Raw genomic sequence first — 23,787 nt, forward strand, 5'->3', positions numbered from 1 at the left:
TAACACAAAGGGCAGTGCCTTGCTATTTTAGGCTCGAGCCGGTTGCCTAAGGACGAAAACATATCGGAACAAATATTCGGAACTAGATGAGACATGTGTATGCTGCAGTAAAGATCCAGAGACCACTCAGCACATCCTAATGGAATGCGACGGGATCCACCCAGCGAGAACCGTAGGTAACGTGCAACTCCCAGAAGCGCTTGGGTTTAAAGTGGAAGGAAACATAAACAGATCAGCCGTAGAGATCAGCAAGAGACGATTAGAGTACTGGTGGAAAAAATGCAGGGAAAAGATGGATACGACCTGATCTCTTAAAATCATAGGCAGCGGTACAAGCTAAATTTTTGAAAAAGAAAGATAATGAGAGGGGGGGGGGGTATACAAAAATGCTAGATAAAGAACATGTGTAGTATGCCTGATTAAATCAAGCAGGCTAGGTGACTATTTGTCGCCACCCCGTTTCAAAGGGGATGCCAATAAATCATCATCATCATCATCATCATCATCATCATCATCATCATCATCATCATCATCATCATCTTGGTGAATTCCCACCATTTCATTACCTTTTCGACCTTCCCATACCACTTGTACTTGGTTGTCTCTATATATCTCCCTCAACAGCTCCACGAAATCGTTATGTATACCTTCGTGCTGAAGAATATCCCATAACTATTCCCTGTCTACGTTGTCATAAGCTCCTTTAATATCTATAAATGCTGTCGATAAAGGCCTTTTCTGAGCTACTGAAATCTCTATGCACTGAGTTAGTACAAACATATCCTCTAAGCGTCTACCTGGCCTGAACCCATTCTGTAGTTCCCCCAATACATCGTTTTCCTCCACCCACTTCGACAGTTCTAATTTTATGGCTTGCATTGCCATTCTATATATCACCGACGTTACTGTAACTGGCGTGTACGCGCGCTGACTGACAGCGCGCTGAAGAGACTCAAGAGCCGTTGGGCGCTCGCTGCGCCCTCTGTGACGTCATACCACGGGCCTCGATTCTCCGGCGACTCGGCTCGTCACGATCACCACCCGGCAGTGTTGCCACGACACATAAAAAAATAGTAGTAGATTTTTTCGCGTAAAATCAGTAGAAATCAGTAGATTTTTAATTTCAATTTTTTTTCACTCAGTTTAGGAGCCCACGATTTCAGCGCTTATATTACTACTCTGTTGTAGTATTGTAGCTTCAAAGAAATAGTACAAAAATCGACCCCGAGATTCTTGGCGATACTTTTGAAAAACCTGGGGATCCGGAGAGCCATTCTCAAGCAAAAATTTAAAAACAGTGAAGTCCACCGATGGCCTTTTCAAAGGTGTCAGATGGTAGTTAGTACCTGAAAGCTTGAGAGTATAGTATATTCCAGACAGGGGTAATTGGAGATCGCTGGGAGAGGCCTTCGTGCTGCAGTGGACGATGATGATCCAGACATACGAGAACATGAGTCCCTTATAGCTTACGCAAATAAACTAAAAACGTAAGTAAGTGGGGTCCTATTCTCCTACAGAACAGAGTAGGCGCTCGAAGAGCTGCATGGAAAGAGTCATTGGTTCTGGTTCGATAGTGGCTGGTTCGATAGTGGCGCATGTACATGTGCGCACACTGTTTGCTGTGATATTGCCTTGCCTGGTCTTTTGGGTCACGTCAAGCTACGTATGTAGCTTTTAACCCAAAATGACCGTCCAGAATGTAAACTGGAGAATAAATTGATTTGATTTGATTTGATAGTGTTGGTTTTATTGTTGTAGTTTCATAGTTGTGGGGTACGGTAGTGCACCCACTTTCACAAATTCACTACCTCACCTTTTCCCCACTTTGCTCAAAGACAGACGTAACGCCACGTTTGAGAGTCTGGAAACGTAAGAATGTATGTTAACCTCGGAGCCAACCGACGTTTTTTTTTTTCGCTCGCTAGGTGGCATCACATTAATATAAACTCTTTACTGAAAAAGTAGCAGCTTTTGCTTTCTTTTTAGTAGAAAAGCAAGAAAATCAGTAGATTCAAGCGCTTTATCACTGAATCAGCAGAAAATTTTAAAAATCAGTAGATCTACTAATAAATCAGCAGCCGTGGTATCACTTTCCGCGCGGCCACCGCTCCCACATGCGCGCGTCCTCCCTTGCCTGGCAGCTGTGATAACCGGGAGTATAGAAGGGGAGAGCTCGTGTCGCCGCAGCCATAGTTGAGGCCGCAGTATGGATGGTGAAAAGTCGGCCATCCTGAAGGAGGTCAGAGATCACCGTAGATATTAAGTGAAGAGGAGACAGCGCGCTGAAGAGACTCAAGAGGAGCTTGCCGAACGGTTAGCCAAACGCCGTGAAAGCGATGCCGCTAGACGGGCTCGCTTATACCTCTAACGATGAATCTACAGCGCCGACCTCTGATGATGAATGCTGCTCGAGTTCTGCGTCTCCGAAGGCCTTGCAAGACGCGCTGAAACTTTGAAGAAATGTCGTGCCCAAGAGACCGAAGAGGAGTGTACCGAACGACTTGACAAACGACGGAAGAGAGATATGGTTAGAAGAGCGCATTCACAGACGGAAGAGAGACATGGTTATAAGAGCGCATTCACAGACCGTTGATGGGGTCGACCAACGCAAGACTGATTTTACGATCAGACTGAGTGAGTGCGAGTCTGCTACCTGTGAGTTTCACCGCCGTTTCACCAACAATCCGTTTGGTAGTCTGTGCACAGTGTGTGAGAGATTGTGGTATCAGAATGATTTGTCCCCGGTGAGTGAACTCATGTGCTGTACTCTTCTGATGGCTTATCCCGATTGGGACGAGGAAAAGTCACAGACAGTCAAAGAGTGCAACAGGTGCTGTAACAGCCTTAGAGAGCAGAAAGTGTCATTATACAGTGTGTCTAACTTTATAACAACATGTCTAACTACAAGCGAAGCCTAAGCGCAGCCGGGGGTCTGTAGGTATCGCTACTCGACTAGGTTTAACCAGAGCTAAACCACAGCCAATTTCTTTAATACGTGAGTCACACGCAAGACATTTGACCGCAAAATGAGAGCGAGTCTGATAGTACATCCCTGAAGTCAACGAGGTTCTCAGAGGCATTATTAAGTGCGTGAATACCGGATGTAGAGTACGAACCGACAGTTTACGGCGTTTGTGCCGCACAGGACATTTCAATTACCATTTATTTAGGGTCATCCTGCAGTTAAGTTGGAGGATTATGCTGTTGTATACCTAGACGTGTAATCTTCTGTTCGGTTTTTTTAGTATAGTAAGCTGAAGGTCGTAAGTCCGAATCCTCCTTGAGTCCGCTACATTTTCAGGCATGGAGTTGTGCCTGCCACCGGCAAAAAAAAATATTGCCGAGATCTAGTGGGGCTATACTAGTCCAGGTGCAACCAAATTGGGAATGCCCACTAGCTTCAACAAAGAGACTCCCTCATTAGAACAGGAATTGTCCTCCATGGTGCAGTATTCGGCCACTACCTCCCTCATGACTCCTGCAATTAACTGATGGCCCTCAGTCCCCAGCAGCTTCGGAGCACCTGATCAAGGCGGCGGCCAGACCTGCTACACGGCAGAGGGTGCTAAGAATCTCAGGGTCCGGACAGGCCGCCAATGGAAACTGAACCTGACAACGTTCAACACGTACACCCTATCGAGTGAGGCTAGCTTAGCAGGGCTATTTGAAGAATTATCAGGCATTGCCTGGGATATTGTTGGCCTTAGTGAGGTTAGAAGAACTGGTGAGGCTTACACAGTGCTGACTAACGCCCACGTCCTCTGCTACAGAGGTCTTCCAGGCAGGAGAGAATTTGCGGTAGAATTTCTAGTCCATAAGGATATAGGGGGCAACATTGGTGAATTCTACAGCATTATTGAGAGGGAAGCAGTCGTCGTAATAAAGCTGAATAGGAGGTATAGAATGAAGGTCGTACAAGCCTATGCCCCAACCTCCAGTCACGATGATGAAGAAACACAAAGGTTTTATGAGGACGTTGAATTAGCAATGAGAAAGGTGCGAACTCAGTATACTGTAGTCATGGGCCACTTCAATGCAAAAGTGGGGAAAAAGCAGGCTGGCGAGCAAGCAATTAGCAACTATGGCATCTATTCTAGGCATACTAGAGGAGAGATGTTGGTAGAATTCGCTGAAAGGAATAGGCTCGGAATAATGAATACCTTCTTCAGGAAGCGCAGCAACAGGAATTGGACCTAGAAAAGCCCTAATGGAGAAATAAGCAATGAAATAGATTTCATACTCTCTGCCGATCCCAGCATAGTGCAGGATGTCGAAGTGTTAGATAGGGTAAAGTGCAGTGACCATAGGTTAGTGAGGCCTAGGATTTCTCTCAATTTTAAGAGAGAAAGAATAACGTTAGTCATGAAGAAACAGGCCAACCTAGACGCAGTGAGGGTAAAAGCAGACCAATTTGGGCTGCTGCCCGCAAACAAATATGCAGCTTTAGAACAGGAAGATAGAGACAACATAGAGGCAATGAATAAAACAGTAACTAGGTTGATCTCAGAAGCAGCAATTGAAGTGGGAGGTAAGGCAACAAGGCAACCAGTAGGCAAGCTCTCCCAAGTAACCAATGACTTAATAAAAAACGGAAAAACATGAAAGTGTCAAACTCGGGAGGTCAGATAGAATTCGCTAAACTGTCGAAAGTGATCAACAAGAAGAAAGTAAGGGATATCCGAAAATATAACGTGGAAAAGATTGAGAAAGAAGTAAAATGTGGACGCAGTATGAAATCAGTGAGAAGAAAACTAGGCATAGGACAAGGCAAATTGTATGCACTGAAAGATAAGCAGGGTAATATCATCAGCAATTTCGATGACATAGTAAAAGCAGCGGAATAATTCTATACTGCCCTGTACAGTTCCCAGAGTAGCCAGGCTACTTTCATTCGAAGTAGGGATGAACAGAATACAGAGGCCCCTTCTATAACTAGCGATGAAATTAGAAGGGCCTTGCAAGACATAACCAGGGGAAAAGCTGCTGGAGAAGATGGAATAACAGTCGATTTAATAAAGGATGGAGAAGATATCATACTTGAAAAGCTTGCGGCCCTTTATACGCAATGCCTCACCACTTCAAATGTACCAGGAAGCTGGAAGAACGCCAACATTATACTCACCCATAAGAAGGCAGACGTTAATAAATTGAAGAATAAGAGACCCATTAGCTTGCTCTCAGTATTGTATAAAATATTCACCAAGATAATTTCCAATACAATCAGGGCAACACTTGACTTCAGCCAACCAAGAAAACAGGTTGGCTTCAGGAAGGGATATTCTACGATGGATCATATTCATGTCATCAACCAGATAATAGAAAAATCTGCGGAGCACAATCGACGTCTCGATATGGCTTTCATAGATTATGAAAAGGCATTTGATTCAGTAGAGATACCAGCAGTCATAGAGGCATTGCGTAATCAAGGAGTAGAGGAGGCATACGTGAATATATTGGCAAATATCTAAAAGGATTGCATAGCAAACTTGGCTCTCCACAAGAAAAGTAGAAAGTCACCTATCAAGAAAGGATTCAGGCAAGGACACACAATCTCCCCAATGCTATTCACTGCATGCTGAGAAGTAGTATTCAAGCTCTTAGACTGCGAAGGCTTAGGAGTGAGAATCAACGGCGAATATCTCAGCAACCTTCGGCTTGCAGATGACATTGTCCTATTCAGCAACAATGGGGACGAATTACAGCAAATTATTGACCGAGAAAGTGTAAGAGTGGGGTTGAAGATTAATATACAAAAGACAAAGGTAATGTTCAAAGCCTGCCAAGGGAACGAGAATTCAGAATCGCCAGTCAGCCTCTAGAGTCTGTAAAGGAGTACGTTTATCTAGGTCAATTACTCACAGGGTACCCGGATCATGAGAAAGAAATTTATAGAAGAATAAAATTGGGCTGGAGTGCATACGGCAAGAATTACCAAATCCTGACTGGGAGCTTACCACTGTCGTTGAAAAGAAAAGTGTACAATCATTGCATTCTACCGGTGCTAACATATGGGGCAGAAACTTGGAGGTTAACAATGAAGCTCGAGAACAAGTTGAGGACCGCCCAAAGAGCGATGGAACGAAAAATCTTAGGACTATCATTAACAGACAGGAAAAGAGCGGTGTGGATCAGAGAACAAACGGGGATAACCGATATTCTAGTTGACATTAAGCAGAAGAAACGGAGCTGGGAAGGCCATGTAATGCATAGGATGGATAACCGATGGACCATTAGGAGCATTAGGAGCGCTTGTCCTGTGGTCTTCGTTCCTTTCTTGTCCTTGTTCATTACGCGCTGTTACTTCATACCTTCGCTCGACCATTAGGGTTACAGAATGGATACCAAGAGAAGGGAAGCGCAGTCGAGGTCGGCAGAAAACCAGATGGGGTGATGAAGTTAGGAAATTTGCAGGCGCAAGTTGGAATACGCTAGCGCAAGACAGGGGTAATTGGAGATCGCAGGGAGAATCCTTCGTCCTGCAGTGGACATAAATATAGGCTGCTGCTGATGATGATGATTTTCATTCATTCAATCATTCATTTTATTTCGGCATTATGGTACATTATAGCATGTACAAAATGCTGGGGGCACAGACTAAAAGCCAAAAAAGGCTTGACGGCGTCTGTATACGATAACTACACTTTGACAGGGGCAACAGAAAATGTTCCTATGCGACCAGCTTACAATGCCAAAACTATACGTCTGAAAAATGAAACTAACAGTGTTGAAATTAACATTAAAACGCAAATATTTACTTTTCTGCACGACATCAAAATTTATCAAAACTTGTAGAAACATTCCAGTACAAAATCAAAACTTAACAGCAGCAGCATTACAGAAAACTATCATCTTTACAAGTCAGTACTGCAAACAATACTGGGTGCTTTGTTTTAGATCGTACAGATGTTTTTTATATCGCCATAGGCAGCAGGCATAATTGTAGTCATTGCCCTGGATTACTCAAAAAGGCTTACATTGACGGCACAAGAAATCTGAATGCATAATCAACTAATTACCAAAACTTTACCAATTAACCTTTTATATAATTGCTTTACGTCACATTAAAATTTACGAATTGCACCGGTGAGTTGGCAAGGCCTATCCAATTGGACCAAATTTTCAGGGTGACAGCAGTTTTGAGGTAATAATTTCTGAACTCGGCAACGAAATACATAGGCGTCCCAGTTACTTTAGTGCTTCTATACGTAAAACGACCTAATCAGAAAAAAAAATAAGAGGCACAGCAGCGCATTTTGTCGCAAGTTTGAGGTGCAAAGCTTGAAACCGGTGCATCCTAACTCTTAGCCCCAGCTGGACATACCTTTTAAACGTACCGGCTACAATTCATAGGTTAAATTGAAAATCTATATAGTGCATTATTGTTAAACGTACGATTATGCATTTCGATTTCTCATGCAGGTAATCTGTATTGCTTCAAGTAATCCAGCTCAAGGACTCCAAATACGCTCGCTACCTGCCTTAGGCGATTATTAAAGATTCTGTGGGATCTAAAAAAAAAATCCCAGTACATGTGAAAATGTTCTTGGTTTGGGCAAACACGCAAATTATTATGTCGCTTAGCGGGCTTTAGAGATTGCGTGATCTTATTTATTTTACTAAATAAAAGAAGACAGGTGAATTCCACCTTCCTTGTTTTTTTTTTTTTTGTTTTAAGTGAAGCTTTATTTGCTCACAAGTTTCTGTGGTGTTGTTGTCACGCAAAAACTCACGCGTGGCGCCTACCCGCATTGGATATGCGAGTATGAGCCAGGGACAAGAAAGAAAGAAAGAAAGAAGGAGCAGGTGCGCGGAAAGCTGCCCCGGAGCACGTGACAAGCACGACCAATCAGGGTCGTTTGGTGTGTATCGGGGAAGGAAGGGGAAGGAAAGGGGGTTGGGGCGCGCTCAGCCGTGATTCCCTCGCCTCAGATAAGTTTCGGTGTCCGGATGGGAAGGTCGATGGTGCGTTCCGCCGAGACGCAGGCTGCGTTTGAGCAACGACGACGCGAACTCACTCGGGAAAGGGCTCCTCATCGACGTGCCGATTTTAGCGTGAGGGCTTCCAAAGCCCAGGTGAAACGTCAGCGTTTTCTTACCCTCCAGGACCCCGATAACGGTGGTGCACGCCTCGGCGACGCTAGCGCCAAATTCCCTGGTGCGACGGCCAAATTTCAACGCGTTTCTCAACCTGAACTTCGGAGCCAGGTGCAGTGAGGTGCGTGTGACCGGTTTTGGTTCGAGCACAATGTGGTACTCGTCAGTGCAATTCGTTCCGAGGAACACTGAAGAAACATACCACAAGCTTCGCTTACCCCCATTTCCTCGACAGGGGAGGGGCTGCGAATATTTTTTTTTATATAGCAAGCGCGGAATATTTTGAGCAATGTCGGCTCATTGCTGTGAACCCCGGAAAATGCTAGCAAAATTGTTTATTCCAGGCGCACCCGTGCCACGGCGGATAACAGCTTAGACGTTGCCTTAAGAAGGAAAATATGTGAATATAAATAAAAACCCAACACAATAAGTGCGAATAATAACATATACAAAAGAAAATATAGGTGCAAAGAAGGAAAATGTTATTTCCTATGCGTTATCGCATGCATTGAATTCTGGTTGGAAGACACAGGATGTGATGTAGCTGTAAAACTACGTAAAAATGTCCAACGGTCATGCCGACGTCATGAAAGTAAGGCGAATTGAAATGTCATGATGAAAAGCGATCCAATGTTACACTCAACCGAATTCAGTCTCGAAACGGACATGAACTCCTGTATATTCATTGGCTTCGTTTGTTCGTTTGCTTGCTTTAAGCATATTCTCTGCGCCTTACGTATTCGCTCAAAGGAGCTCGTATGTCTCTCGCTGCCCACGCAATGCAGTGTCAGGTTTCCTGTAACTTTGGTACAAATGACATTTCACTGGTGGTAAAATATGCTATTCTACAATACTGAAGAGCCAAGAAAAAATTATTGTGCACACAGTATTTCAGAACGTCATACAGTACCAGAAACCTGCACGTTTAAATGTTATAAGAAACCGGCTTACCTTCGATACCTGCGGTCACTTCCAAATCCTTACTGGGGTCGCCTAGGCCGATGTCGTTTTGAGCGCGAATTTGGCAGCGGTACGTGAAAGCCGGTCTCAGAGGCCTCACAGACACCCAGGTTGCAGTGCCTTCGACCGAAGCGTTGACGGCTGCACCTGGAGGTGGAGCGTGTACAACATTAAATAATTGTTGAGTGTGGATACGTCATGGAGGCGAGCCACGTATTGATCAGAGCCTACATTTCGGAGTGTTATGATGTAGGAAGCTCCGTTTATTCGTTCCGTTTAGTGGCTATTTTCGTTATCATTACCGCTCACACTGTAGGAGACTAAATACGACAGGAAAGTATATTACAGTAGATGACGTGCGATAATACTTGAAAATTAAATTAAGCGTCCGTTCGATACCCTAAGGTGAAGAGTTGGTGGGTCTCACATGGAAGATACTCAGTTGCACGAAAAGCGCTCCCTGTGATGGCGATGTCACGTGACGCATGCACCACGTCGCACCACGTGGCGGTGCGGACACGTGAAAGCCCCTCAAGGAGGTGGATTAATTGCTTGACAGGTTAAAGAGTTCACTCAGAACTGAGCGAGGTTTAGCTGCTCAGTCTGCGGAACTGCATCTTATATGGCTAGCGCTCGACCTTCCTGAATTTTCTTTATTTCTTTCGTTTTTTCCTGAGGACAGACTGTTGGGCGTATTGTAGAAGACTTCTGTGGGTACGATTTAAAAATGAGACCTCCTCCATTCAAGTAATCCTCCGTGAATAGCCATCAGTATATGCCGCAGCCTTCCTTGGTGCAGTTTTCCAACCCCTGTGTTTCGTCATGTCATCTTACCAGTCTCGGGCGTGCATTGTACGTGGTATCTGGATGCGGCGTTGTTGGTTCCCACAGAAGGCGTCCAGCTGAGCTTGAATGAGCGGCTCTTCACCTCGGCAGCCTTTAGGTTAGTTGGGGGCTCCGGTGGCTCTGGTGGTGGAGCAAAATATAAACATAAGCCTTCTAATCGACACAGATGCTCAATATCCAAAAGTGCAATAATCTCATTTCCCTAATGACGCTAATTCTTGTTTGCACACAAAGGCGAATGCCAAAGCTACACAGGTTTATGTTTCAAACGTGTGCAGTGTGCTATGCAGTGCAGCGTGGTGGACGACTTGAGATTAATTATCATCCCGAGGAGTTATTCGACATCCACCTAAATATGTGTACACTTTCAAACTCCAAGTAAATTCGGCTACATAGAGCGGAAATAGAGCAAGTGATGCAGAACCCGCAGGCCAGACGATGTATCTACTTGGCCAACGCTCTCAGTCAAGACGCAGTATCATAAATATAAGGCTTGTACGTTCAACAGCCACATGGTATGAAGGATATGAAGAGCACTTTGGAAACGAACATCCAAAGCATACAGCGGCTGAAAGGGAGCTTTCGCAGGACGTCAGTCTCATATTTCTATGAGTTTCTAGAGTGGAAGAAAAATTATGAAAGAAAAGGCAGCAGACCACTGGCGAGCTACAAATAGCAACCAATTGAAGTCAGGAGGAGGAGGAACAAACTTTTAGTGAAACCAGCTGTTTAGTTGGCCGGCCCTAGGCCTCCCACGTGGAGACGTCGAGGTCTTGCCTCTTCGCCGCCTCGTAGGCTTGCTGGGTAGCCCAGAGTTGGTCGTCGAGGTTTGCTTCTGTGGTTTCTCATGTCAGTTGATTTTTTTTAACAGAAACATAAAAGGTTATGCACATCCCACGCGTTGCAATAATCTGCGTACACGAGGTTTTATGAGCCATGAAGAAAAAATGGCGCATTATGACAAGAGGCACGCTGCAGAGTTCAATTACAAAGGCATGCTTCAGCCACCGTGATGGATCTTGCGCGAAAAGCGGAACTTTCGTTGAGCATTAAAACGTGTTCAATCATTAGACATGATTTGCACGACCATGTAGACACACGCCACAGCACCACAGTTAGCGATCGTTGCTTGCGGCGACGAAAAAATCCCATCGAAGAAATAGCTTGACATTATTAAACAACGCAAAAAAAGAAGGCATGGCACTAAAGAAAAGGGTAGACACGGGACAAGCGCTAAAAGTAGCGCTTGTTCGGTGGCGAACCTTTTCTTTCGTGCCGTGTATTTTTTTCCCTCTTTAGTCATGTAAATTATACGCCAACTAGGCCCTGTGAAAGTCACTTTAAATTCGGTAACTTTTTGAAGACAAGGTCTTCCTAGATGATTTCACACGGGGTTGACGTATCTAGGCTCAAGTTCCCTCTAACTGCTTCCTGTAAACAAAAACAAAAAAGCGGCCCTTTCGCGTCTCCAGAGCGTCGTAGCGAGTCCAAAACAGTATCTGTCCAAATGTAGGTCGAAACTAGGCATGAAGCTACAATTACTCGCAGAGTATGAAATGTTTACGGTGTGGGCGTAATTAAGGCAAGTAGGTAAGTAGGTAACTTCATTTTTGTCCGGCAAGTTTATAGGTTTAGCTTCACCATAGCTAGGCGTCTGCCACGAGAACTTGGCCTCTGGCGGCGTCGTCGGCCCGCAGGACAGCCCACAGTTTATCTTCTGGGGCTGAGCTGAGCAGTACAGCACACCAACGCGCACGGAGGCTTTCGCTAGAGGCTGTCTGCCCGTTCCTACTCGTCAGCCCTTGGCATTCCCACAGCAGATGCTCAAGAGGTGCTCTTAAACCGCATCCCTTTACCCCTCCCCCGGTACAGGGTAGCCAACCGGAGATAATGTCTGGTTAACCTCCCTGTCTTTCCTTTACCTTTTTTTTTTCTCTCTTTCTCTTAAACCGCATGACTTGCATTCGTTTGGCTTGCATATATCTGGATATAGTATATTCCACATTACTGGATTACAGTATGTCCTCATGTGTAACTGCCGCCACTGGACAGACTGTGATTTATATTTAGTTTTATTGCGATAGCAATTATATATGGACACTCCAAAGCAGATTTCTGCCGTCGGCGTCACCGTCGTCATCGCCGTCGCCGTTGCCGTGAGGTTCCGTATCACGTCAATTCGTCGCCGCGCGCCGCCGAACACTGTATGTGCGAGTGAAAGGGCGCGAGGGACGCGCTCTTTCACGGGGAGTGAACCCACGGCGGAAAACAAACGCGCGTTCCGCGCCGTGCTTCCTTAAGGGCTGCAGAAGTAGGCGTCTCTTTCCTCCTTTACAATCACCATATATGTAGAGCAAACGCGCCTTCTTCCGACGCGCTAAAGGCGGTGGGGGGGGGGGAGGGGGAGGGAAGGGAGGTGACTTGTAGCTGTGGCACCAAGTGCCTATTTATATCAGAGGCTCCGGCACCAGCCAGCAACGTCGCACGCATTTTGTGCGAACGCGGGCAAAACGCCGATGGCGTCGACATTAGTTCTGCGTGTTGCGGGTGCTGCTGCATGTCCAAGTTTATACAGCTGATAAAGCTACTATCATTTACTCCGTAAAGCTCTCTACAAATTTGCTATCGCAATTGATGCTTCGCCTTTCAGGTGAAACTGCGGCCACTTTTTTTGATGAGGTGGTGGATAAATACACCTCTGCAATTTATAAAGTATTGTTATATCTTTGTATTTGGCAAATAAGTCTCCCCATTCCCAATCCCCGTCCTCACCTTTTTTGGCGGCCCCCGATTTGACTGCACCAACCAATGTTTGTCGCAGCTCGGTCGGTTAGCCCTCGAGCTGTGTTGTGTGCCGCCTCGTTGTTTCCGCCGTCCCCCGGTGAGGTCGGAATATGAGCAGGTGTCCATAGTAAATGAACGTGTTTGTATTTTATTGTTGCGATAGCAATTATATGGACACTTTAAGAGGATTTCTGCCGTCGGCGTCGCCGTCGCTGTGAGGTTCCGTATAAAGTCCAAGGGCGATAGAATCGTCGCCGCACACCGTATGTGCGAGTGAAAGCACGTGAGGAACGCGCGATATCACGGAGAGCGAACGCACGTCGGGGAGCAAACGCCACTTTCATCGCGCGAAAGCCTTGGGGGCATGGGAGGGAGGTAGCGGGGGGCGACGCTGTGCAGCGGCACCAAATGCGTATCTTGCAACCGGGTGCAAGGGGAACTGGCCACTCAACTCCCACGCGAAAGGAGAAAAGCGGGAAGGCAGTGCGGGAGGGGGGGGGGGGGCGCTTCTACTCTGTAAACAGCTGCGCTTGTACTTTGCGCCGCACCGTATCTTGAAAGCGATCGCCACACGGCTCTGAACTTTGTATGCGCTGTGCATTCGCTGCTCATTTTCCGTTGAAGCGATAGACCGCGCGAACCTTCGCTCGCTGCGGCGGCTACGCTTGCTGCCAGCGTTTTGACAGTGGTTGTCTGCGGTCATCGAGTGTGATCTATTCATGTTTGCTTGTGCGCGCTGACACCACGCTTGTTAATTCAGTTAGTAAGCGAATGTCTCCATGTCTATGCAACCGATAAAGCTACTATCCCTATTCCAAATAGCTCTCTACGAATTTGCTATCGCAATTGATGCTTCGCCTTTCGGGCGAAACTGCGATATCTTTTTTTGCCTCCTATCAATGATATGTGTGATATTCGGCCACTTGCATAGTGGCGAATTGCTGCCTGTGAGTCACTCGTTATTGTGTATAGTCCACTTTCTGTTATTGCAAGTGCTATCGCCGTTTCGTCTGCTGCTTCTGTGTATTCTGTCTTTATTATGACGCTTGTTACACATTCTGTTTTGTGATTTACTACGACTTTAGTGAATCATTTCCTGCGTTTGAGTCTAGCAGCGTCTACAAAAACTTCTGCTTTATCTTGTCCAAACCTTTTCTCTATCTCCCGAGAGAAATCAGAGAGTGCATCATCATACCCCCATTACCCAGAAATATGCACCCCGAATTTTACAGAGAGCGGAGGAATGCAAGAGCGAAAGCACTTCATAAGAAGTTTCAAAACGATGCGAACGTGGTCTATGTAGACGCGGCGGAATATGCAGATGGTCGACACATGGCAGTGGTGACCTCAAATCAAGCGGGCCACTCGCTTGCCAGCGGCACCATTAAAACAGGCAAATCGGAAATCACGAAGAAGCGGCCACAGCGCTGGCGCTTGCCTCCACAACGGCCAGTCTCATAATCACTGATTCCAAAAGTGCGCTTCATAACTTCGCTAAGGGAAGGGTCTCGAAAGAGGCGCTAAGGATCATGAGTAACTTTCGCGGCGAGCGTGACGTTCATGTCATATGGACGCCCGCCCACTCCTCCCTCCCGGGCAACGAAACCGCACACATCCTAGCTCGAGAGTTAGCGAGCCGAGCAGGAGCAGGAACAACGCGGGGCCCGAGTGCAGAGGGAGACCGCATGGTGAATTATAATGAAATCACCAAACACTACAGAATACCCTCTAGCACACTGTTCATTAAATAAACAGCAGGCGACAGCCTGGCGCCTACTACAAACAAACACCTTCCCAAACCCGATCGCGTATATTCATTGTTATCCAGAGCTCTACGCAGATAAGTGCAAATACTGCAATTAGCGCGCAGACCTCAGACGCATAATCTGGGCTCGCCCCAACATAGTGGAAGGGCCAAGCAACACATATATACGAACGCGGAGCAGTGGGACACCGCGCTGCTCAGTTCAGACAGCGTGCACCAACCCCACTGAACACAAGACGTTTTGTAGCCGTCTTGGACCAGCCAAAATGAACTAGAACGTCTACAACTATTCAAGATGGCTACAAGACGTCTTTATATGTACGTCTTGAAGATGTCTCGCGAGGGACGGCTTGAAGGTGTCTTGTTAAGCTGTTTTAAGCTATCATCTTGCTAAGACGGCTACAAAACGATTTGTAAAAACGTCTCGAAGATATCTGTGCGGATCCTTATCCAGGTATATGTATACAATATGCATTTCAGTTCTTTCCGCTGCTTTATACGGTTGTTATATATTTAGCACCCATACTGGCCACGCAGTCTGTACTTAAAAACATGTACATGCACTGCCTTTCCTTTGGTTTGTCATATTACCATCCTGTAAGGTGTACAATTTCATTGGCTGCGCTGTACGTCCGGTCGTAGCGTCTATACGTATTTCACGAAGAAAAAAACATGAAGCAAAAGTAAAAAATGTGCTAGATTGAAGGCAGCATACATGCAAGACCTAAGGCCTTTAACCACGTTAATTGAGGAAACTGAAAAAGTGAAAAATAAATTCAAGGGTTGTACGTGCCTAAAATATGAAGCAGACCGTAGGTGGAGACTCCGGATTAATTCTGACCACCTGGGTTCTTTAAAGGGACACTAAAGAGAAACAGGAAGTTCAGCTGGAATAAAAGAGGGACCTTCAGGAATGCATGCAGTTTTTGTTGGGTGCAAAAATATGAGTTATTAGCGGAGAAATTCGTAAACAAAGACCAAATATCTCTTCCTCAATTTCTCTCACCCCACATTTGGCGCTGAAGCAGTGTCGTCACAGATTTCATTACTCTCGGCGAATCAGAATGCGCCATGATACGTCACCGCTTGCGTAAATGGCCGAGGCACTGGATGCAACATGGCTGCATGCATGGTCGCTGCGTTTGCGTTCGCCGCGATGGATACCGTTGCTGCAGCTGAAACTTGCAACGAAGAGCTCGCCAGGGAAGCAGGACTGCATTTCAGCGATATTCAGTGAAACGGAGCGCGAAATGATCCTCCGTGCTCGAGCGGTAGGTGTTTCCGCGTGCGATGGCGGTGAGCCGCCGGCCGCGCCGGCGGAGAGCTTCGTTTTCGTCGACGGAAGGCGAAGCGTCCGGTCCGCCAGGCGACGATGTTCCCGACAGAACAAGCGTAGAAAGTTGCGCACGTACTCGGTATGGTTATTTCGTGGCTTTATTTAATCACATTCAGCACTCACCGAGCCGCCAGTTTGCTGCTGCAGGGGCACCGGAAGGGGGTTTGATGAAGGCCGCATTGAGGGAACAGCTGCTCGAGAAAGGACTGGCCTCTGGGGCACGCCAAGATACTTTTCCAGGGCAGGATTATACACATAATCCGATTGCGAGAAATGCAGAGAGCACACGATCGGTTTCTCTGGCTATTTTGCCGTTTTATCATCGGCAGAGCACTGAGCCATTGCGAACGCCGGGGAGCCGGGGCTCACCGCGCGACACCACATGAAAGGACACAATCGAGTCAACACTGCCGCTGCCCCTGAGCAAGCACCTTGGGCCATTTATACAGCCCTCAACACTACACACACGAGGCATTTTCTGGCTGTTTCCCGCGAAGTCAACGTTTTTTGAGCCACGCAACACGCAACCAAACACCGTATAGAGCGGAACAGGCGCGCGCGACGATGCATTGACCAAAAACGAAACTATCACGACCGGATGTATCGCCATGCCATTTTTTTCGTATTTATTTAATTTTGTGCTAAACTTGTACTTCCTCGCTTGAAACGGTTTGAAAAGTTGGCAAATGCTGTTTATATACGTTTAAGGTGTATTTCATTTTGCGTTTTATTAACAGCGATTAATCGCTCTCGACCAATCGCGACCGGCCTGGATTTGTAATCTCCGACGTCAGAACGTGTAGTGCGGGAAATTCGAAGGGGCGTCAGCACCTATCCTTCCGTTTTTCGCTATTTTCTCGCCTATTAAACATCTGTTTGCAGTAAGAATGGTATGGCTGTGATCGTGAAAGGATAATCTACCATTTAAGCTCAACTTCCTGTTTCTCTTTAGTGTCCCTTTAAGATGCACATCAATCTAAGTACACGATCGTTGTTGCGTTTCGATCCTGTCGTACCCGCGATCTCTAGCTGAGCAGCGTGATGCTATAGCCACTTACCTACCGTGGCGGGTAACAGAAAAACGTGTGCCTACGCTGAGCAGCGGCGCAAATTTAGTGTGAGCGTTAATTTCAGATAGATGAACAGGTGAGTCCGATGATATATTTTTGTGGCAGAAGATCGACCTGCACAAAACCTGTGCGGTTTTCTGCAGGCTGCTACAATGGGCGTTTTTCGCACGATGCTAGTTCAACCTCCCCGCCAGCGCGTTATTTGACAGTCTTTAGCTCCTACGGCAATCTGCACATTGAGCTGCATCAAAATTCCGCTGTCAGCTGTTCAATCCAGTAGTAAAAAAAAAAAATATAGTATCGCAACTTAATCAATTTCTTATTACACTTTTCACCATCGTGTACTCCGAAGTTGTGAGACTGAATCGTTCATTTCATCGCTCTTTCAAATTAAATACCTATATACGCTCAAAAGCTATAGCTAAAACTGGCGCTATAAATAATGATGTGCACGTTGGGGGGAGAGCAGCATATCATGGCATTTCGTCTAGACGTGTTCGTTTTGCCCAATTATTTGCAACCACGTACCGCACGGCGATTTTAGAAGTGCACCACATATTGTAGTAAGCTTTGCCCGAAATTTTAATACTGCAACGTTTATTTGCGACATATTGGAAATGTTTTGTATGACCTTGCTTTGTATATTTACTTGGAATAGTTTTCACAATAGAAGCGCGCACTTAACAAACTCGTAACACTGCACCAAAACCGATATTTCAGTCACCAGGACTGCGCACGGTTGGCCAGCAGCTCAGTGCAGCCATATACAGTCGATGCATGGCGGGGGGGGGGGGGGGGGGGGGGTATTATGCCAGCGTCTACCTAGATTGGAGCGCTTAAGGCGGGCAAATTTGCTTTCGAAGTAAGTTTGTAGTCCACGTGCACTTCTCACAACGTTTACAAGGGCTTTGCCCAACATAAAACACCTTCGATAATTCGCGGTATCTTTCAGAGCCGCGTACACTGAATCTACTCTGTCTGCTTTGGACGTGTTCTTAGGTGCGCATTACAAAATTGCGATATCGTTTAGTATTGCTATGTCGCAGAGTTTTAAACTTGACACTTTCCAATTTTCGAGACTCTTTCGAAAGACAGCGCCGACATTAAATCAACATCTGCTTCCAGCCCATACTTGATTTTACATTTTATTTTAAATGCAAAAAACGTCATCGAAATCGGTGTAGCGATTCCTGAGAATGTCGATTTCACCATTCCTAACTATCCGGAGCTAACGCTGCAAGCATTGCGCATTTCAGTGCGCGCGCTCTACACGAGCGCGTTTCCGGAGTTTCCTTTCTCCATGCTAACGAAAGGCTAACGGCGCCGTGACTGGCAGACATGGAAGGAGGATGAGATTGGAATTTTCTACCTCCCCCCATGCCCGACGGCCCTGGCTGCATAGCGCCGTTGCCTCTTCACAACCACTCTCTCTCGACGCCTCCAACCTCACTTTGCCGTTCTCTCTCACGACCTGCCCTTCGAATCTTTCCCCTTTCAGATCTTTCACGGCGGGAAGCGGCGCCGGTTGCTCGGGCAAGTCGGTTCTCGTCCTTATTTTGTAGCGTTAGCTATACTGGCCTAGCCAAGCCCGTTTCGCGCGGCACATAAAGAGCCGTGCTGCGCAAGCGCAAGGATCAGTGATGTCACACGGCTTGCGCACCGGAGCTAGAGTGTACCACGGCCGGGCTCGACTAGCGCGCGCGCTCGCTTCTTACGGCCTTCGCATCGGGGCTAGTTCATGCCTATGGCCGCTGCTTCGAGGGGGGCGCTGCGACCCCACCCTCTTGCTCAGCTGCTCCCAGCCGATCTGTGCAGCGCGCGCAACGCTGGAAGATTGGGTCCGGCACGCTTCTTACCTCACCGTGCATTCAAGAACAAGTCGCCCAATTGTAGAGGACTCGTAAATGGTTCATCTAGGCTTCTTATAATTGGATGCAGTGTAACTGTATTAATACATCGAGCTTCTTTAAATTCACTGGGGCTGCATGCGCCGGAAGAAAAGCTCTGCGCCATCAAATGCATTTTTAGGAATGAAAATAAATATTTATTGCTCGTATGCACTTACAATGGTTGCCATACTTTCAGGCGAAAACTTGCGGGCACAATAGCTCACAAATGTGTCTTAATTCACAATTACAATCTAAAGTGTTTCCTTGGTGACTTGTGTACATAGGGATTGTCGTTTTCTTCAGTCAGTTGGTTTGACTGATTTACAAGGAGTATTCTCAGAAACTTCTCGATTTGCGGATCGTATCGCATGACTGTCGTCAACACCTTCAGGGCAGCTCAAGATGGGAGCGCGTTGTAAATAGGGCTGCACTGCTCTTTCAAGAACTTCTAGTACATTCCTGCGTGGCAGGTGTGCGGAGGCTTTATCGAAATAAAAAACGCTATTATTTATTTATATTTATTTTATAAATACTGCGATCACCATGCGGTGATTTTAGCAGGGTGGTACAAGCATAACGAATACATTAGTTTGGTATGTAGAGAAAATGCACACGTTAATAAAGAAAACTGTTATTTGAATAAATACAAAGCGTACAGATTGGGCACACGCAACGTTACTCTAAAGAAGTAAAACATTGTCACTGCAAACATGGCACAAACAAAAAAATGTCACTTTAAACATGATAAAAAAGAAGTTAATGTTGGCGCAGAGACGACGTCATTTTTTAGCTGGTTCCAGTCCACTACTGTGCGCGGAAAAAAAGAATACTTAAAAGAGTTGCTGCGTGAGGAAAAAGGAGTTATAGTGAAATTATGTATTTGCCGAGTAGCGCATCCGGAGGAGAAGGCTACGATCTTTGTTATGTCCATCTTATAATTCCCCTTTATTAGTTGATGCTATCTTGTCCAAATATCTTGTCCAAAAGCGCTAGAAACTCGGGCTAGAAACTCATTGCTTGGGAACTGGTGCAAAGAAACACCGGGTGTTTTTCCGGAACGGGACTTGCAATACGGAAGACAGCAGTACATCATCCCACAGCAGTTATATACGGATGTGCAATGAACGGCGCCAAGTCTTGGCTGTGGCCGCGCGTACTAAAGGCTGTACGACCGTCTTCAGGATGGATGGATGAAGAACTTTATTAGTGTCCTTTTGGGCGCGGAGCCCACAAATTACTTCATATTCAACGAAACTGACAGAGCACCGAATAAAATGCGCGGGAAAACGATCGTGCGAGCGCGAAGGCAAGCGCATGTACGCGGAGCAGGGTCAGGGTCGCAGCGCCCCTACCGCCGACGGGTGGCGAAACGTGCTGAGAAACTCTCCTATTGTTTCCCCGACGGGTGAGAAGGCCGTACGAAACGAGCGCGCGCGCCAGTCGAGCCCGGCCGTGAGTGTACTAGAAGCTCTACTACAGTGTACTAGAGTATTCTAGTACACTGTAGCTCTACCGGAGCCACCGGAGCCGGCACCTCTCGCGCACTCCGCCGCCGCCGCGCGCGACTCACCGCCGCCGGTGTGCGCATTCCAGAGGAGTGATGTCGTAGCCGTGGTAGACGCACTGGCGCCGGCGCTCGCTCGCGGTGCAGTCGCCGTCTGACACTGCGCTGGAGCCGCTGCGCTTCTGACTGGCGTTTGCCAGTGTGGTATAGCCATGGAGAAGGAGAGCGCAAATGCTGCTCAACAGCGCATGCAGAAGAACGGAGAAGCTTGACTCATCGGATCCCGAAGTAGTTGCCTGGCAATTAGCGGTTGAGCGTAGGAGACAACTAGGAAAGCTAAGAATAATCAGCTGAACCTTTGCTAACGCTACGTATATCCTGGCATAGCCGAGCTAAGCCACTGCAACTATTTTTGTCTTTGAAAACTAGCAGAGCGTGCTCTCCATTTTGTGTCTACGATGCGTTAACCAAGGACCGTTGCTGACCCTCGGAGTACGCGGCGTCGCTTCTTTGACTCGGAAAGCGGATCCTGCCTCGTCGATACGGACAAAAAAAGTGAGTACCGCATGAAAGTGCCTTATTTCTGGGAATTGTTACCCCCAAATGCCCTTTGTATGGGCATGCCACGTTTGCGCGATGCGTTCGAAAAGTATACTGTGAGCTTGCCGCTGTCTTGAATTAAACGTTGATACATGTTTGTCACAGATCAAATAATGCTTGCGAATATCCATTTGTGAATAACTTTCATGACGCGTTTTCGTGTTTTCCTCGATGATCCTGGCAACGTGCGAGATATAGCGCTGCACTGACAAATTTAATTCCTTATTATATTGCAGTCGTCCATGGTCCGTGGAATGCGTTCGGGACAGTTAGTGTCCCTGTGGGGGCGAAATGCTAAAACACCCGTGTACTTAGATTTAGGTGCACGCTAACGATTCCCAGGTGGTCCAAATTATTCCGCAATTCCTCACTTTGGCGTGCCTCATAATGCAGATCGTGGTACTGGCGCGTAAAACCCCATAATTTTTTAACGTTAAGGAGAGTCAAATACTCATGACAGGTTTATCACAGCTGCTGCTGTAGGCATGCCGAAACTTTAGGGCTTCAACTAGCGTCGCTCGTTTGGCGATACAGAACGCTGCTTCCTCTTATAGTGGCCCACCATTCCCGCATTGTTGGCGATCACGAACGCGATCAGGCAAACTTGCGTAGCCGACATAATTTGTTTGGCATGTTTATTGTTATTCAATTCCTGGCTGGCGCGGTAGCGCCGTTCAAAAATATTCCCGCCTGGAATCTTGATGCCCATTGTTCTTGCATAAAATCGCGCGCTTTCTGTTACTGCGCTTGCTTGCAATGTGTTACGGTGTTACGTTTCAACTCGTATTGTACTGTTTGCGTGTGGGCCACCTGTTTTATTATTTTGATTTCCGTTTAGTGACGGTAATGTAACTTGTAATATGCATTCGGTCGAGCTACAGTGACCCACGTTTCGAATCTATTGATTGCTGGTTGGCACTTCTAAAATATTGCGACTTTGTGGGTGCCTGCTCATGGATGCAGACTCAGGAACACGCCGTTTTGCGCATAATTTTCTTTCGCACTATCAATTTAACCCAGTAACTGTGCGTGGCTTAAATTAATTCGCATCGGCGTTCGTACTGCAAGTTATAACCTCAACTCATAATCTACTCGCGCGTAGCGTCAAGCGTTGAGCAAACTTAGACACTTGCAGCGTTGTATCAGCAAGCTGAAGCGCTGGTAAACAGACCGATGCATGAGAGAGTGGTTTCCTGTTATGCGCATAACGATGGGCCTTTGTTATCGCAAGACTAATTATTTGCACCGCTGAAAAGGTCATTTCTTATTCCTATTGTTCCATAGACATGCGGAAAAGTCAGGCCGCATTATTGTTCCAGAGCGGATTATGTGTTCATATACAAGGTGTCTTTTTTTTAGCGGCAACAATTTTAAAAAAAATGCCTGTGGCAGATAGCACAATTATAACCCTTGATCAAAATTACTCGATAAGGCGGCCATTACGTTACGAGAAACCAATATGCTTTTCGAATAATTTACTTAATTGCGCTAATAAACACTAACTACTTTGCAGCACATATTTTAATCTACGCATTGTAGTTAGTGGGTATGAAATGCATATCGACTTAGAACGAGATTTGAGAACTACGCTAGTTTCGATATAATAATTTTAAATGTGTCCACCGAAATGCATTGGCGTTCCAGTTAGTGTGTGCTTCAATGTATGAATCAGCCTTTTCTTAAAAATTAAGTTTAAAAACTGTGCATTTTTACTGCAAGTTTGATACTGCATATATCGAAACCGTTGCCATCCTCAGAATTTGTTCCAAGTCGATATGCCTGGCATAATCACTAGCTACGATTAAAATATGTGCAGTGAGGTAATCAATAAAAGTTCTTTAATGTAACTGTCAATTGTTCAATTAAAAGTTTTGATTTTTCGTTGAAGTAATAGGCCACCTCATCGAGTAATTTAGAACAATTTGGACAGCACAATTGTGCTGTCTGCCACATGTTCTTAAAATTTAGTTCAGCTGAAATAAAAAGTACCATGTAGAATGAGAACATACCGTATGTTCTCATTCTACAAGGTTTTATTTTTTTTTAACTGATTCAAATTAAAAAAAAAAAAACATTGCATGTGGCAGATAGCACTTAGGCAAGTGCAATGGTCCAGTCATATCACATGCCTCAAACCATTACGTTATTAAGCTGCTTTCTGTGTCACATAGAGAGAGAGAGAGAAACATTGTTTAATGAAATGCTGGAGATGGTAGCCTGGCTATTCGCCTGACATGCTATCCCAGGTGCTTAATAACGTAATGGTTTGAAGTAGTGATATGACTAGCCTATGGCGCTTGTCATGTAATTGTCATTTTAATTGAGTATGTTGTTACCGGTAAGCTGAACCAACCGCTAAGTAGGTTGAGCTTACCACTGAGGCGAGGATGACAGAAGAAAGTGAATACGCCATTGAGGCCTCAGTAATGACAGAACAAGATGTTGGCCTTAAGAATAACACACGGATGCAATGTCAAATCGTTTGCGCCTTTAAATAAATAAATTCTAAGTGTGGTCTGTATGTGCGGCATATGCATTTTTGTGTCCTCATTAACTGCTAGTTTCGACCGAATTTTTTTTTATGCTTCTTCACTTGGTTATTGACAAATCTATCAGTCCTAATTTAAACCACAAGAATGATTAATACGTAGAATTTTGCTCACATTGACTTGCATACTTTGCAATAGCTAGGATAATCAGTTCAAATTCAATGCTGCATCTGGCTTATGTTTTCTCTTGGTTCTGGAGTTCATGTTACAAGAAGAAAAAAAAAAGAAACAAAGGACGCCGATCAAAAAGTGCTAATAAGAATTTGACGTACGGAAGCCTTGATCAAAACACGAAATGCTCGAAACGACGGCATTCTGCGTCTGCAGGCAGGATATTGCCATCGTTGCGATACAGCGTTTTTTTTTTCTGTAGTTTTCTGTAGTCTGGAT

At 45.9% G+C, this 23,787-nt stretch overlaps 2 protein-coding genes across 2 annotated transcripts in view; one reads left to right on the forward strand and one right to left on the reverse strand.

Moving 5' to 3' along the window:
* LOC119455788 (Down syndrome cell adhesion molecule-like protein 1 homolog) overlaps positions 1 to 7,423 on the forward strand; it is an 80,050-nt gene extending 72,627 nt beyond the window's left edge. Inside the window, exon 10 of the mRNA XM_049668623.1 lies at positions 7,420 to 7,423. Within this exon, the coding sequence (XP_049524580.1) occupies positions 7,420 to 7,423 (4 nt within the window). The remainder of the gene's footprint in view (positions 1 to 7,419) is intronic.
* Positions 7,424 to 7,479: 56 nt separating this feature from the next.
* The window catches only part of LOC119455804 (Down syndrome cell adhesion molecule-like protein Dscam2), a 317,386-nt gene continuing 301,078 nt past the window's right edge, over positions 7,480 to 23,787 (reverse strand). Inside the window, exons 20-22 of the mRNA XM_049668624.1 lie at positions 9,889 to 10,020; positions 9,046 to 9,201; positions 7,480 to 7,508 (exon numbers count right to left, since the gene is read on the reverse strand). Coding sequence (XP_049524581.1) covers positions 7,480 to 7,508; positions 9,046 to 9,201; positions 9,889 to 10,020 — 317 coding nt within the window. The remainder of the gene's footprint in view (positions 7,509 to 9,045; positions 9,202 to 9,888; positions 10,021 to 23,787) is intronic.

The sequence above is a fragment of the Dermacentor silvarum genome, chromosome 6 (assembly GCF_013339745.2).
Source record: "Dermacentor silvarum isolate Dsil-2018 chromosome 6, BIME_Dsil_1.4, whole genome shotgun sequence".
Lineage (NCBI taxonomy): Eukaryota > Metazoa > Arthropoda > Arachnida > Ixodida > Ixodidae > Dermacentor > Dermacentor silvarum.